The sequence below is a fragment of the Penaeus chinensis genome, chromosome 41, assembly GCF_019202785.1.
Source record: "Penaeus chinensis breed Huanghai No. 1 chromosome 41, ASM1920278v2, whole genome shotgun sequence".
Lineage (NCBI taxonomy): Eukaryota > Metazoa > Arthropoda > Malacostraca > Decapoda > Penaeidae > Penaeus > Penaeus chinensis.
Window position 1 is genome coordinate 9,075,240 of NC_061859.1, and position 12,500 is coordinate 9,087,739.

General features: G+C 38.4%; 3 protein-coding genes across 3 annotated transcripts in view; 1 reads left to right on the forward strand and 2 right to left on the reverse strand.

Annotated features, from left to right (window-relative positions):
• Positions 1–375: 375 nt before the first annotated feature.
• On the reverse strand, positions 376–9,513 carry LOC125047526 (nuclear pore complex protein Nup50-like). The gene is made up of 2 exons (XM_047645793.1): positions 9,383–9,513; positions 376–3,054 (listed from the first exon to the last, which is right to left on the reverse strand). Exon 2 carries the CDS (start codon positions 3,046–3,048, stop codon positions 1,498–1,500), a length of 1,551 nt encoding a protein of 516 aa, XP_047501749.1. The 5' UTR covers positions 3,049–3,054; positions 9,383–9,513; the 3' UTR covers positions 376–1,497.
• LOC125047552 lies at positions 5,730–6,418 on the reverse strand. The gene is made up of 3 exons (XM_047645827.1): positions 6,265–6,418; positions 6,040–6,158; positions 5,730–5,927 (listed from the first exon to the last, which is right to left on the reverse strand). Exons 1-3 carry the CDS (start codon positions 6,416–6,418, stop codon positions 5,730–5,732), a joined length of 471 nt encoding a protein of 156 aa, XP_047501783.1.
• A 630-nt stretch (positions 9,514–10,143) lies between the features above and the next one.
• Positions 10,144–12,500, forward strand: part of LOC125047657 — a 20,380-nt gene continuing 18,023 nt past the window's right edge. The window contains exon 1 of the mRNA XM_047645990.1: positions 10,144–10,324. Coding sequence (XP_047501946.1) covers positions 10,271–10,324 — 54 coding nt within the window. The 5' untranslated portion in view covers positions 10,144–10,270. The remainder of the gene's footprint in view (positions 10,325–12,500) is intronic.

Genomic DNA, 12,500 nt, shown 5'->3' on the forward strand with positions numbered 1-12,500 from the left:
TTTTTCTTCTTGAATACCCATGAGAAAACTGTACATCACTCGAGACTTTTCCAGATGGCAATCTCACATGAACTTTTTATTTTAAAGTAACTCTCCCCATTTCATCTATAAAAATTGCCTTTAGATACAAATTTTCATTATATAGGTACGGACTCCTACCAGGCTTCATTTATCTTGTGTCCAAAGATGAAAATTTCTCAAGATGTAAAACAGAAATTATTATGAAATCAATAACATCTAATTATACCTTTTAAAATAGACTTTGTTAGTCCTAGGATATGCATATTCCACAATGAAATTCAAGCTAATAGGACAGTAATATAAATAATCTCATATCCCCCAGTTACAAAAAAGGTTGAGAAATACATCTAAAAATTATAAATCAACCATAAACTTTATTGATAAGATCAGTATTACTATGCCAGAGCATTATAATAAAAATAAAATGTACCAAAAAATAATAAAGCATAAAGAACTTGTAAACATGCCCTTCTTGAGCAAGATTTCCTGTATATGAATACCTTGGTATAATAGATATATTTTCCCTATTCCAGAACTTCAATGTAATTGAGTTTCATTAACTTCCAATGTAAGTGCAATCAATTTTGTGGAAGATGAAGCAAGTGAAAAGAAAAGTTAAACAAAATAACACATTCCATATAAAGTACTGTAAACACTTCATTTAATTTCATCTTTTTTTTAAAGCATTGAAAAATCTTTCCCAATATTTTTGGAACTACAGTATACATATAGCTGGAAAGAAACACAAAATTTATAATCCAGCCTAAAAGTATCCTATTTTTCATTAGCAAAATTATTCTATTCATATATCAAGGATTTTCCACTATATGTGGACAGTCTTTGACATCTTGCTGTGATGATTCTTCTTAGGGAAAAGCTTTGAGGAAAATGCAAAGGGATATCAGAAATTGAAAACAATAATAAAAAATTAAAATGATAATAATAATGACAGTAACAACAGTAATATATAATAATGCACATTGTACTATGTTAATTATAATAATATCAACCGATTATCCTTTTAATTCATAAAAACAAAAAAACAAAAAAAAAACAACATGCTGTTATCAGAAACATTCATTAAAAAAAAACAACTACACACACAATTACACTTTCACAACAGCATATTTTATTGAATATGTCACCTCATGTCTACTGGCATTATAGGATATAATAGTGCCAGTTATCATTTGTCATAACAAAAGAAAATGAAAAGAGAAAATACAAGACAAAACTAATAAAATAAAAAATATAAAAAATCATATGGATACATTATACATAGATATATTTGCCAAACCAGCTTGAACCAATTCCCTGGCTACGGCACAAATTAAAATTAGAGGGAGTTCCAACAAAAGATGAAGTATCCCACATGCAAGTGGGGCCACAATACCACCTCACAACAGGAACCATTTACAACTCATATCAAATCTCAATTTGGCAGATACCAAAATGCTAATTTAGGACACACAGTTCTTACTTCTTGAGTTCATTAATTTTTTCAAGAAGCTCATCAGCATCGTCTGAGGTTTTAACCCGTATCAGCATTTTGACTGGCTCTTTAGAGTCTGACTTTCCATCTAGGGGAGGGTTGGGTATACAAGCGATGATCACCCCATTCTTTCCAGCCCGAATGGTGGGGATTGATTTGTTTAGGATAATATTTAACAGAATGTTGCCCAAATTAGTGAATGCTCTCACCAAAAGCTGGGTTTTCTCTCCTGCTGGTTTCAGGAACAATGTGCCAACTCCCTTTTCCACAAAGGATCCATCATTCATATAAAATAATTTGCATTTCTTCTCATACAGAGCATCATCTTCTTTGACCTCATTAATCTCTACTTTGGGTGGCTCATCAGTAGGCTCACTCTCATCTTTCTTTCCAGCATCAGCAGTAGTTTCAGATGTTGCTGCTGGAGTAGCACCAGCAAAGCTGAAGCCACCACTTTTTAAAGGTGATTTCTTGCCTGAATCGAAGACTCCAAAGGAAAAGGCTGGTTTTTTCTCTCCCTCATTATTTGTCTCCTTTGTGCTGGCAGCTGAATTCCCAAAGCTAAAGAGAGATTTGCTTGTTTCAGAGGCTTTTTCTGTTGAACTAAAACTGAAGAGCTTCTTGCTTGATTCTACTGTTTTTTCTGTTGTTGTGGTAGTTGTTCCAAAGCTAAAGAGGGGCTTACTGGACTCTGTACGATTTTCTGGTGATGTACTAACAACACTCCCAAAGTTAAAAGCTGGTTTACTTGCCTCAGGTGCCTTATCTTTTGTTGATGCTGCTGCTGCTGAGCTACCAAAGTTGAGTGATTTTGTTGAGTTATCCTGTCCAAAAATTGGTTTATTTTCCTTTTCACTAGCTCTATTCTTCTCAGCATTATTTCCTACGCCTCCAGCATCACTTTCATTCTCACTTTCAGTTTCAGGTGGATATTTCTTTTTCAGTTCTTCAAAATGTTTCTTGTAATCATCAAAGACTGGTGCCAAATTTACATGAGGATTCTTATCAAGGTGCTGTTTAACCCACTGAAGTACACCTTCATTTAGTGCTTTAAGATTAGCTAGGAACAACTTGCTTGAGGAAGTTTTAGATGACGATGATACACCATTTGTTTTGGGTGTGTCAACACTTTTATTAACCATTAATCCCGAGTCCTGTGTAAGTTTGAAGGGCTGTGTATTTTTCTTTTCATTTGAATCACTAACAGTTTTAACACTATCAGAACTAGCTTTGCTAAGGAAGTCAAAGGATGGCTTCTTTGAGGAATCACTTGTAGAATTGGAATCCAGAAAACTAAAGGAAGGCTGACTCGATGAATTTGGGCTTCCGCCAAAGGCTGCAAATCCACCGAGACCTTTAAAGATGCTAGGACCCGAGGGTGCCTCACCAACCATCCCTCGTCTCCTAGCCTTCTTGATCTGTCGGGTGGCCAGCTGATCTGTAGAGGCTTGTCTGAATGTCCCAAAATCTTCTGGCTCCTCCTCCTCTGCCCAGTTGTCCTGGTTTAGTTCTGTTGCTGCTCCGCGCTTGGCCATCTTCACCTGCAAATAGGGTGGATAGGTGAACATTTCATAATGAATTTAGCATAACATTAGAGAATTGAAAAGAAACTGGTAATACTAATAATTATCCTCATTATGTCGTATTTTACCATAGCTATAAATGTGAAAATATAGCAAGATTTACAATACCCCTAAAATCATAAGTAAAAATACAATATGGGTCTCCCTATCAGACTAAAAACCTGGTAGTAACTACAGCAGGCTTCCCAACTTGTATTTAATTATTTTAACAAATTTTCTTGATTCCTCAACCAAAGAAGCAGAAAAAAATGAGAGAGAGAGAGAGAGAGAGAGATGGGGAGAGAGAGAGAGATGGGGAGAGAGAGAGAGATGGGGAGAGAGAGAGAGATGGGGAGAGAGAGAGAGATGGGGGGAGAGAGAGAGAGATGGGGGGAGAGAGAGAGAGATGGGGGGAGAGAGAGAGAGATGGGGGGAGAGAGAGAGAGATGGGGGGAGAGAGAGAGAGAGAGAGAGAGAGAGAGAGAGAGAGAGAGAGAGAGAGAGAGAGAGAGAGAGAGAGAGAGAGAGAGAGAGAGAGAGAGAGAGAGAGAGAGGGGGAGAGAAAGACAGAGGGGTAGGGGGAGAGGGAGACAGAGACAGACAGACACACACACTCAGAAAGACATAAAAACAGAGAGAAACAGATACAGTTAATATAGTGAAAAAGTTATATAGTTGTAAGTTACGCTCATCTAAAAAAAGAAGAGGAAAATGAAACAAAGTATATAAAAAACATAGGAACTAGACTACACAATGACTTGCAAGTCTATTTCTGTACTCAGAACCTTTGAAGAGCACAGATATAGGTCAGAACTATAAATAATCAAACTATACTTTAGTTTAAGCTTGGGTATTTCTAATTCAAAATGCATTAGAGGAAACATTGATGTTTAATTGTATTCCTTGTGGTACCGAGGTTCTTAACATTCTGTGAAATTATACATAAAAATGTAGCAAGGCTGAAGTACTGCACAGCAAATAGGTGATTTAGTAAATAATTTACAGGGATTCAATAAAGAACATGATGACCACCTCAATGAGTGACATCTTTGTAGTGCTAATGAAATCACAGATGGTTAAATTACAACTGCATATGTGAATATTCATAAACTGTCTTGAAAACAGTTCATCTTAATTTTAAAATAATCTGAAAAAAGTTTGTCACATTTAGGAAATGAGGAAAAGGCAAAACAAGGAGGGAGGGAGAGAAAAAGAAAAGAAAAGAAAAGAAAAAAGTTAACCAGGATTAAGCCTATACAAGAATAGGTTATAATAATGGATACAGGAAGACACAGAAGAGTAACTTCTTACTTCTCAATGGTCTTTTTATCATGAGAACTGTGAAATTATTGCACAAAGTATTAATCCATCCTACGTATTAAGATGTCTTACACATTATAGATTTATGAAATATTTTTTGATTTACCCTTTTAAATAAATACATAAAATGTTGCTTTTCTATTTAGCCATTTAAGTATGATACAATAAACAAAGTTTATGTTAAAAATGGGCCATGTCTCATCCATAAATTATTGTGGTAACCAATACTAAACCTGACCTTTACTTTATCATATTTTCTGATGCCAAATAACCAATGAATCCAATCCAACAATCCTTTCAAATCCATGTCCTAAATCAAACTAGAGTATGTTGAAATGTTTTTAATCAATCAATCATCAACTGGGCTAAAGTCGACGGAGGCACATAGCTACATGTACCCTTTGCTTCCAGCCACAGGGGTCCCTCCTGGGAAGTCTCCAGGCAGGCCCTTGACCCATCTCAACATACTTGCAGCAGGTCTGGTCAAGCTGCCGCCCAATCTGCAACTTTCTAGGTCATGTCACAGGCCTCCTCCACCCAGGACTGTTTCAAGAAGAGAACCTGGGCAGGGTTATCCACAAGGAAATGAGCCAGCCTGAGTTGGTGATCCAGTATTATGCAAGTAACAAGTCACATGCCTGTCTCATAGTGTAGCCATCAGTTGGACACTTGTTACAAAAGGTATCAAGGCGAGACTCCAAGGCACTAGATACTGTCCAGGTTTCATGTCCATTGAGCAAAGCTGGGAGTATCAAAACCTTGAAGACATGTAACTAGGTCCTTCATAGGTACAGACAACTCCAAATGCTCTTGTTGACTGGTCTGCTGCCAGACCAATCTCTCTACTGACTTCCTGGTCTGACAGCCCAGAGACATTGACTGCCAAGGTATGTAAAGCTATCTGTGACTTCAACGTCCTCAATCCCACTATGTAACAGGCCCCTAAAATCCTGGGCTTTGGTCTTGGTCCAGGAGATCTCTAGGCCCAAAGGCTTTGCCTCATTGCTGAATGCAATACCAGTGATATCAGAAACTCTGACATTATAGCAACACCTTCAACAAAGTCAAGGTTTCATGACCTTAATAATGCCCAGTGTTGCTCCACAGTGACTTGGTATAGCAGCTCTGCCCATTATCCAGTCCATGCAAGTGTTGGAAAGTGTTGGTGCCATGCCAGAGCCTTGCCTCACTCCCGAGTTAACAGGGAAGAAGCTTGACAGGCCCTCAACATATTTTACAGCACTTTCAGTACCAGTATATAGGCTTGCTATTAAACCAATAAGTATCGGAATTCCTCAAAGCCTCAGGATCTCCCATAGCGATTTATGATGCACTCAGTCAAGTGCCTTCTTGAGGTTGATGTAGGCTGCAAGCAACCAATGACCAAACTCACAATGGCATTCCACAATGACTTGAAGTGCTGGGATAAGGTCTCTTGTATACTTGCCAGGAATTAATCCAGACTGTTCTGGTCTCTGGTGCCTTAGTAGGTAGTCATGGATCCAGTCCAGAAGAATGTGGGCAAAACCTTGCTTTGTATATGCAGTGTGATGCCACTGTAGTTGCTACAGTCCCATTGATCCCCTTTCCCCTTCCAGAGGGATGACCATGCTCCTCGACAGGTCAGGGGGAATGGAACCAGACTGCCAGATGACAGTCAAGACTCAGCAAGCCCCATTCCAGAGGTTCACCTCCAGACTTTAGCAATTCAGCAGGGATATCACATATGCCTGCAGCTTTCCCAGTTTCGGTTCCATTCCTCGCTGATGGATGGGTCCAGCACAGGGACAGAGACACTACTTGCTTCCAGGCAAGCTGCTGGAGAGTCTATCTGGTACAACTGCTCAAATTACTCAGCCCAAAGTTTACAAGCCCCGACATGATCTGAGATGATCCGAGGGGATGGAGTGCAATTTAATAAGGAATGGTCCTCAACTTTCTCAGCAAGCTTCCTGATGAAGTGTTCCTTGTCCCTTATCAGTAGTGTCCAAGCCATGAATGTGTCATTAGTATTCAAGTCCATCTCTAGACAACTAAATACAAACTAGTCTTTACATAATAGCAGTAGACATAAATAGTAGCATAACATGGTCAAATTCTGAATCTCATGGGTATTAGCTTTCTAGGAAAGGAAAAGTTAGCACTCCAAGGATATCCATGGAAAAAATGTATTATTTCCACTAAAACCTCAGAATTCTGTTCTTCTTGCCTCATTTACTGCTTAAGCATATACAAGGTCAGAAGCTACAGCAATGAATTGTAACTGTGACAAAGAAGACCTCGACAAAAAATGTGCATATATACATAGTCCTCATTACCTCTTACTTGGGAAGAAGTGTGGTTTCTTCCTATGCAATTTAATGTTACTATTACTTTGGGGGAAAGAGCAGTGACTAGTTTCTATTAGCGTTCATTCTCCTTGCAAAAGCCATGACCAAAAATTTTCAATTTAACTACATCTAATGCTATTTTTCATGTTGCTTAATCCAGTTAGCATGCTACATGCTGGGTCAGATGAGGAGCATCTCCCATCTTATGCTGGAACATTGATTTGGGAGTGCTATTGGTCTACATGGATTTTAGTACATTAACTCCAGGCTACTACTGTGCATCAATTCTGTGTAAATCCTGTTGTGTCATTTTTGTAATAATTTATGCTACTTAAAACCATGAAAGTAGGTAACACTTCTCAAATCTAATATTACTGTAGATTAACTGATAAAACAGAAGATTACAATATAGACTGGAAAAACAAACAAATTTACATAAATGTTCAAAACCACAGTGACTGTCAACATGGAGCTTTATTCTCATATCATATTAACAACGTTTCACCTATTTCCGCTTTAAAACTGTACTGCTCTTTGATACAAGGCTAACAATCTCAAGACCCATAAGATCGTGCCACGGTGTCATGTCCTAACCTTTGATTATGTACTTCGAAAACTGCCGAAAAAAAACTACAACATACACCACAGCCAGACAGCGCTTGGACTGGTTCCCCCTTTGACGATAAACTGCTAGGAAGGTATGTAGACTTTACCTTCTGAGAAGTTAAAGTTTGTCAAAGTGCAAAGGGAACAGAGGCCACAGTAATCATAGGACAGCTGTTCTCAACACTATGGTCACCAAGCATTTTTCCTCGGGTTGCCAAGATCTCAAATTATCATGGTAAATTCTCGATTTTGAGATGTTAACAGCATATACATAGTCACATATGGGTTATGGCTAAAATTTGCTTGATCATTACATAATTTCAAATGCAGTGGTCCTAACACTAATCCTGTATCAGACATGTCTCTGCCTACCTATGTCTAAACAGTGTAGCACTAAAACTGAACCCCTAATAGAGAAACATAGTGGCATGATCCAGGACCAATGCTCCCATTAAAACCAATGTATATCAGTTGATAGAAAGCAATTATAATTACATTTTTAGTTTGTCTTTGTAAAACGATACACAATTTTTCAGGAGTGGATGTTTTGATTAATAACGGACCCTTTAAATTTCTAATGCTAAAATTAAATCTAATGATGCTAATTTTGTCTTTTTTCAACCTTCCAGCTTTACTAACAGACATTTATTATGCCGTTTCCTTACTTTTACAGTAATGTATAATACGAACATAAACACGGTAGAACAGACTGAGGCCATGGTCATGTCTACAGGTGCATGATTAGGGGTTGCCTGATGAAAAGGTCAAGAACCACTTATTGTATCAGGTGCAGACCTTGAGTCAATAATTACTGAATAAATATACAGGGAAGTTTGATGGGTTTATGTCAAGACAATCAAAATAGCTACACTATATCTTAAAGCAAATGTTATGAAAGTTAAGAAAACAATAGTGCACCCACAAAGTGTGCCTATAATAAGCACTTACAAGTCTTATGGCTTAAGTTAAAAGCACAGTATCAAGTACTAAACTGAATTCAGAATTCATTACTGCAATGTCATTCAATTCTGTATCGCTGCATGATCTATGTCGTTAAAGTATCCAAATGGACCCGTACCAGCTACGGAGAAACAAAGCCCCCAGGTTAGTAAGGTTTTGAGTTCGGACATCAATCTCTCTGGTAACATGTGCATCAAGGATGGAGTTCATCTTTTTCTTTCTTTCTCATTGGGGATTTAACCTCTGATGATTGCAATCCTGCTGTAAAGTTTTTCCTCATGTGTTGCTAATCATTGTAAAGATAATTTATGTTACTAAAGCTTCAACATAATTTTTTTGTTTTTTTCCTTGCCTAAGACTGAACTCCTCTCAAAAAGGAGCCAAATACAATAAAAAAAATACTGCTCTAGGATTTATCAGTGCCTGCAAGTGATTAACATTTAAACAAGACTGCTCTCATGCAACACCTTCATGCAAACCCTAAATTGTAAAGGCAAAATACAGTTTCGTTTTCTACAAGAGCAAACACTTCTCCCAAGGACACTACTCATACTTCACACCAGTTAGTTCGTTTACCCCTCTAACTCCTCTACAATTCGCAGCATAAACTACCAATGCTGCTCAAACATAGGAAGAGCAAATGAAACACTACGCAAGGCCCATTATCCCGTAAGTTGACATCTGTTTCCTCTTCGCTATTGCATCATGGCAAGACGGGGAAGGGGAGGGGGAGGAGAGGAGCAGGGGAGGAGGGACAACCTTGGCTACGTTAAACTCGCTCATTTCTTTTTTCTCCAATCTGTAAAATGGTTTCAGGAGAACGCAACCTGTTAAGCTCACATCGGCGTTTGTCTGCGAACCTAGAACAAGACATTTTCTCCCTTTCTCTCAGAAATACTTCGAAATATTCCGTTCCCCCCTGGCCTATTCCCGCGCTCGCCCCCGCTGGACAATCTCCTTAACTGTCACTATAACCTTGGAATTATGCTTTCTATGTAGATACACATGGCCTCTATCAATCTTAGGTTTGAGCTCTATTATGTTAGGGAAGTCATTGGTGATCAACTGACGATTATTAGCGAATTTCTTACCAAATCCTCGTATTCGGCCTCAGAACGGCCCGAGTTCTCACATGTGATGCTCTAGAGTCGGGTCGCGAGATGGATAATGATAAGCAGTAAACATTATCTCATTATATGTACTTTCCATCTTAATATCCAACAATCCTTAATCTATAAAGTATTATAACATTTAGTGGGTTAATAGATGGTCAAGTAAATCCATTGAGCTTTCTTGATAAGTATTGTAACTATTGTCTGTGATCTTGAAAAAACATCCTTTGGAGTTTTATTTCTATGGAGATTGAACCCGCCAATAGATGCATTTATTTGATAGACAATTGAAAGATGATAAATTAATAAGGGTGTGCTAATAACTTCCTTGCAAACGAAATTGTTGCTGAGAATTAAACATTACATCTTAAAGGGAAGAGGTCCATGCGCAATTCGAGCACCCTATTGGGAAAAAAAGTAAATTAATCCCTCTCAATACAATGTGATAGGCATAAATCATAGTTGAATTCATTATTGCTACTGTCATCTTATCAATTCTATTCTTAAACACAACATAATGCGCAGAGACAATTAGTCAACGGTGAACTATATTGGAAACACTCCAAAGATGGGGACACATGTAAATGAGATTCAGTTTATTTATTAACCTATGCTAATTCCATCCAATGGTCAACCCAAATCCAAAAATAATAATGAAAATGAGTTATATCGAATTAGTAATATGCATTCATCCCCAAGAAACACACTATTTGGCAAGACTTTGCTCTACGGGAAAAACATCGCGACGTGTTCCAATACTAACTTCATTTCCGAAACCTGTGCAAGTTTATCTCTTCATTTAAAGAGATTCCTTTAAGTGTTTACAACTTTAAAGGAGGTGAAAGTGTGCTTTGACAAACCTTGAAAATGGATCTACAAACCCATCAGTATCAGATGTGGCTAGCTGCTAAGAAACACCAGGTAAGTCGGATGTATATAATGTTAAATAAAAGTATAGTTGTACAAAGTTATTCACTCACGTTCACCAGAGTGTATTGATTGTTTGGGTTTACTTGTTTTAAGACCTTGTATGTCAACGTGAGAATGAGAGTGTATTTGTTCCGAGATGAGGAAATGAAAGTTGAATGCCCTGCGAGGGGAATGAGTGGAATGTCGAGGCTTATTTGCAAACCCTTTATTCGTTTTTAAGCTTTTAAGGACAAGAGTGTGAGAGGCAAGCCATGTGTGTGTGTGTTAGTATGTGTGTTTGTGAGTTCGACCTTGTTTCGTCAGACTTAAAAACTTCACGAGGGAAAAAGTTTTTTTTTTTTTTGGAGGGGATAAGGGAGGTGTTAAGTTTCGATAACACAATGTCTATTTTATCTCTTTTAATCATTTTCTTTTCAGAGACGCGAGAATACTGTGGAGTCCTCGGTTGCAGTGTGGGAGAATTGCATAAGGCAGCGCGTAATATTTTATTACTAATAATTAATTCTGAGCTTTCAGAAATCGCGAAGGAACGTGTAAAAGATGGAACGTACCTGCGCGATGCCGTTTTTTATTGATTTTATTAAATATATTCCCTTTATTGTTTATATTAGTATTTACATATATGAAGTTCCATTCAAATCATTTGCATGATAATGCCTTCGTCCTATTGATTCGAAAGTAAAATATTATTATTCATGATTTCGTACTCTTGGGTTCAAAGAAACGTAATTACAATAACACGCACTTCGAAATGGAAATTATAAAGAGAACCTGTTGATGGCCAGGACACATTGGGCAGTCACACGCTGATAAAGATATCAGTTTGTGAAGGAGTTTACATCTACACCATAGGAAAGAACATACGTGTCACTGCTCACGCCTCTGGACCGGTACCACAGTTGTAATTCAAACTGATTTTTAGCTCATCTAATATGGACGCCTCATTCAGGAAAATCGATAAACATTTTTTTACATCCAATATCCTTCTGTTGACCGGATTGTATTCAATGGGGGGCCTAAACACGCTACGGATACGTCCTGCAAATAGTGTGGTGTATCTGCATATCTGGCGATGGTATAATGGTATGCCAATTTGTGTTCATTATGAACGAATGGTACACAGGTTGGGAGTAAGGAACAATGCGACTTTCGGGCAGGTTAATAACACTTAATTCAACATTCTCCGTGTTGGAATTTCCTCCCAGGTCGCCCAGAGAGGAGACGTGCCCACGGCCATGAGGCTTTGGATCTTTTTTTGTGATGGAACCAAGGGAAGTTGGAAGAAGTGAACTTGAGAGGGAGAACGCGATGGCGGGCCGCGCTGGTAGCCACATGTCGCTATTCCGTACCGCGTTCTGTGTATTATTTCCAGGTTTATTGGCGGGATTAAAGCTGTCTTCGTCTGTTGTTTTCAGTAACGGGGAATAGGACGTAATAGTTTTGCGTCGTAGACACGCTTTCGGACGAGGTTCGGAAGGTAATCATGGATAAAAGGCGAAAGTTATGATGATTTGTTGTAAAAAGAGTTATGGCAGAGGCAGTCCGCGCTCTCTTTCTCTCCCCCCACTCTCGCTCGCTTTGCCATCGGTTGACATGCAGGCGAAAAATAGTAATTTATTAAAGTTGAATACAGCTATAAAGTTCTTTCCAATCAAATACATGTGTAGTGGTTGGCTGTCCATGTGCCTTGGGTTTAAAGGAATTGTGCTACAATGCACTTCATATTTTCAGGTGTTTGCGCGTCCATTTGACATATGATATTTAAATACATCTTTTTATAGATTTTTACATCGATCACGATAATTTGTGTTGTATGTCAAGTTCTGTAGCGGGATAAGGCTCACTTCAGGAGGATCCTAACAGCTTTAAGTTTTCATAATTGCCAGGCACGGTTACGTAGGTAGTCTACACCTTCTGCATCGGGTTTCTTAATAAAGCGGCTAATTATAGACCACTTCCTTGGCTCTGCGTGCATTCTAAAGTCACTGTGGTTTTAGCGCTTCATACAAATGGTTAAGGTACAATCGGCAGGAGTTATTTGTGACCAGTTACCGTTCGAGGTCAGTAGAGCGAGCTAATTTCTAGTCGGAGCAGACTCATATATGCCGATCGACCCGGGGAAGAACGGGATGCGTGTGTGTACGGCGTATATACTGTATATGTATGT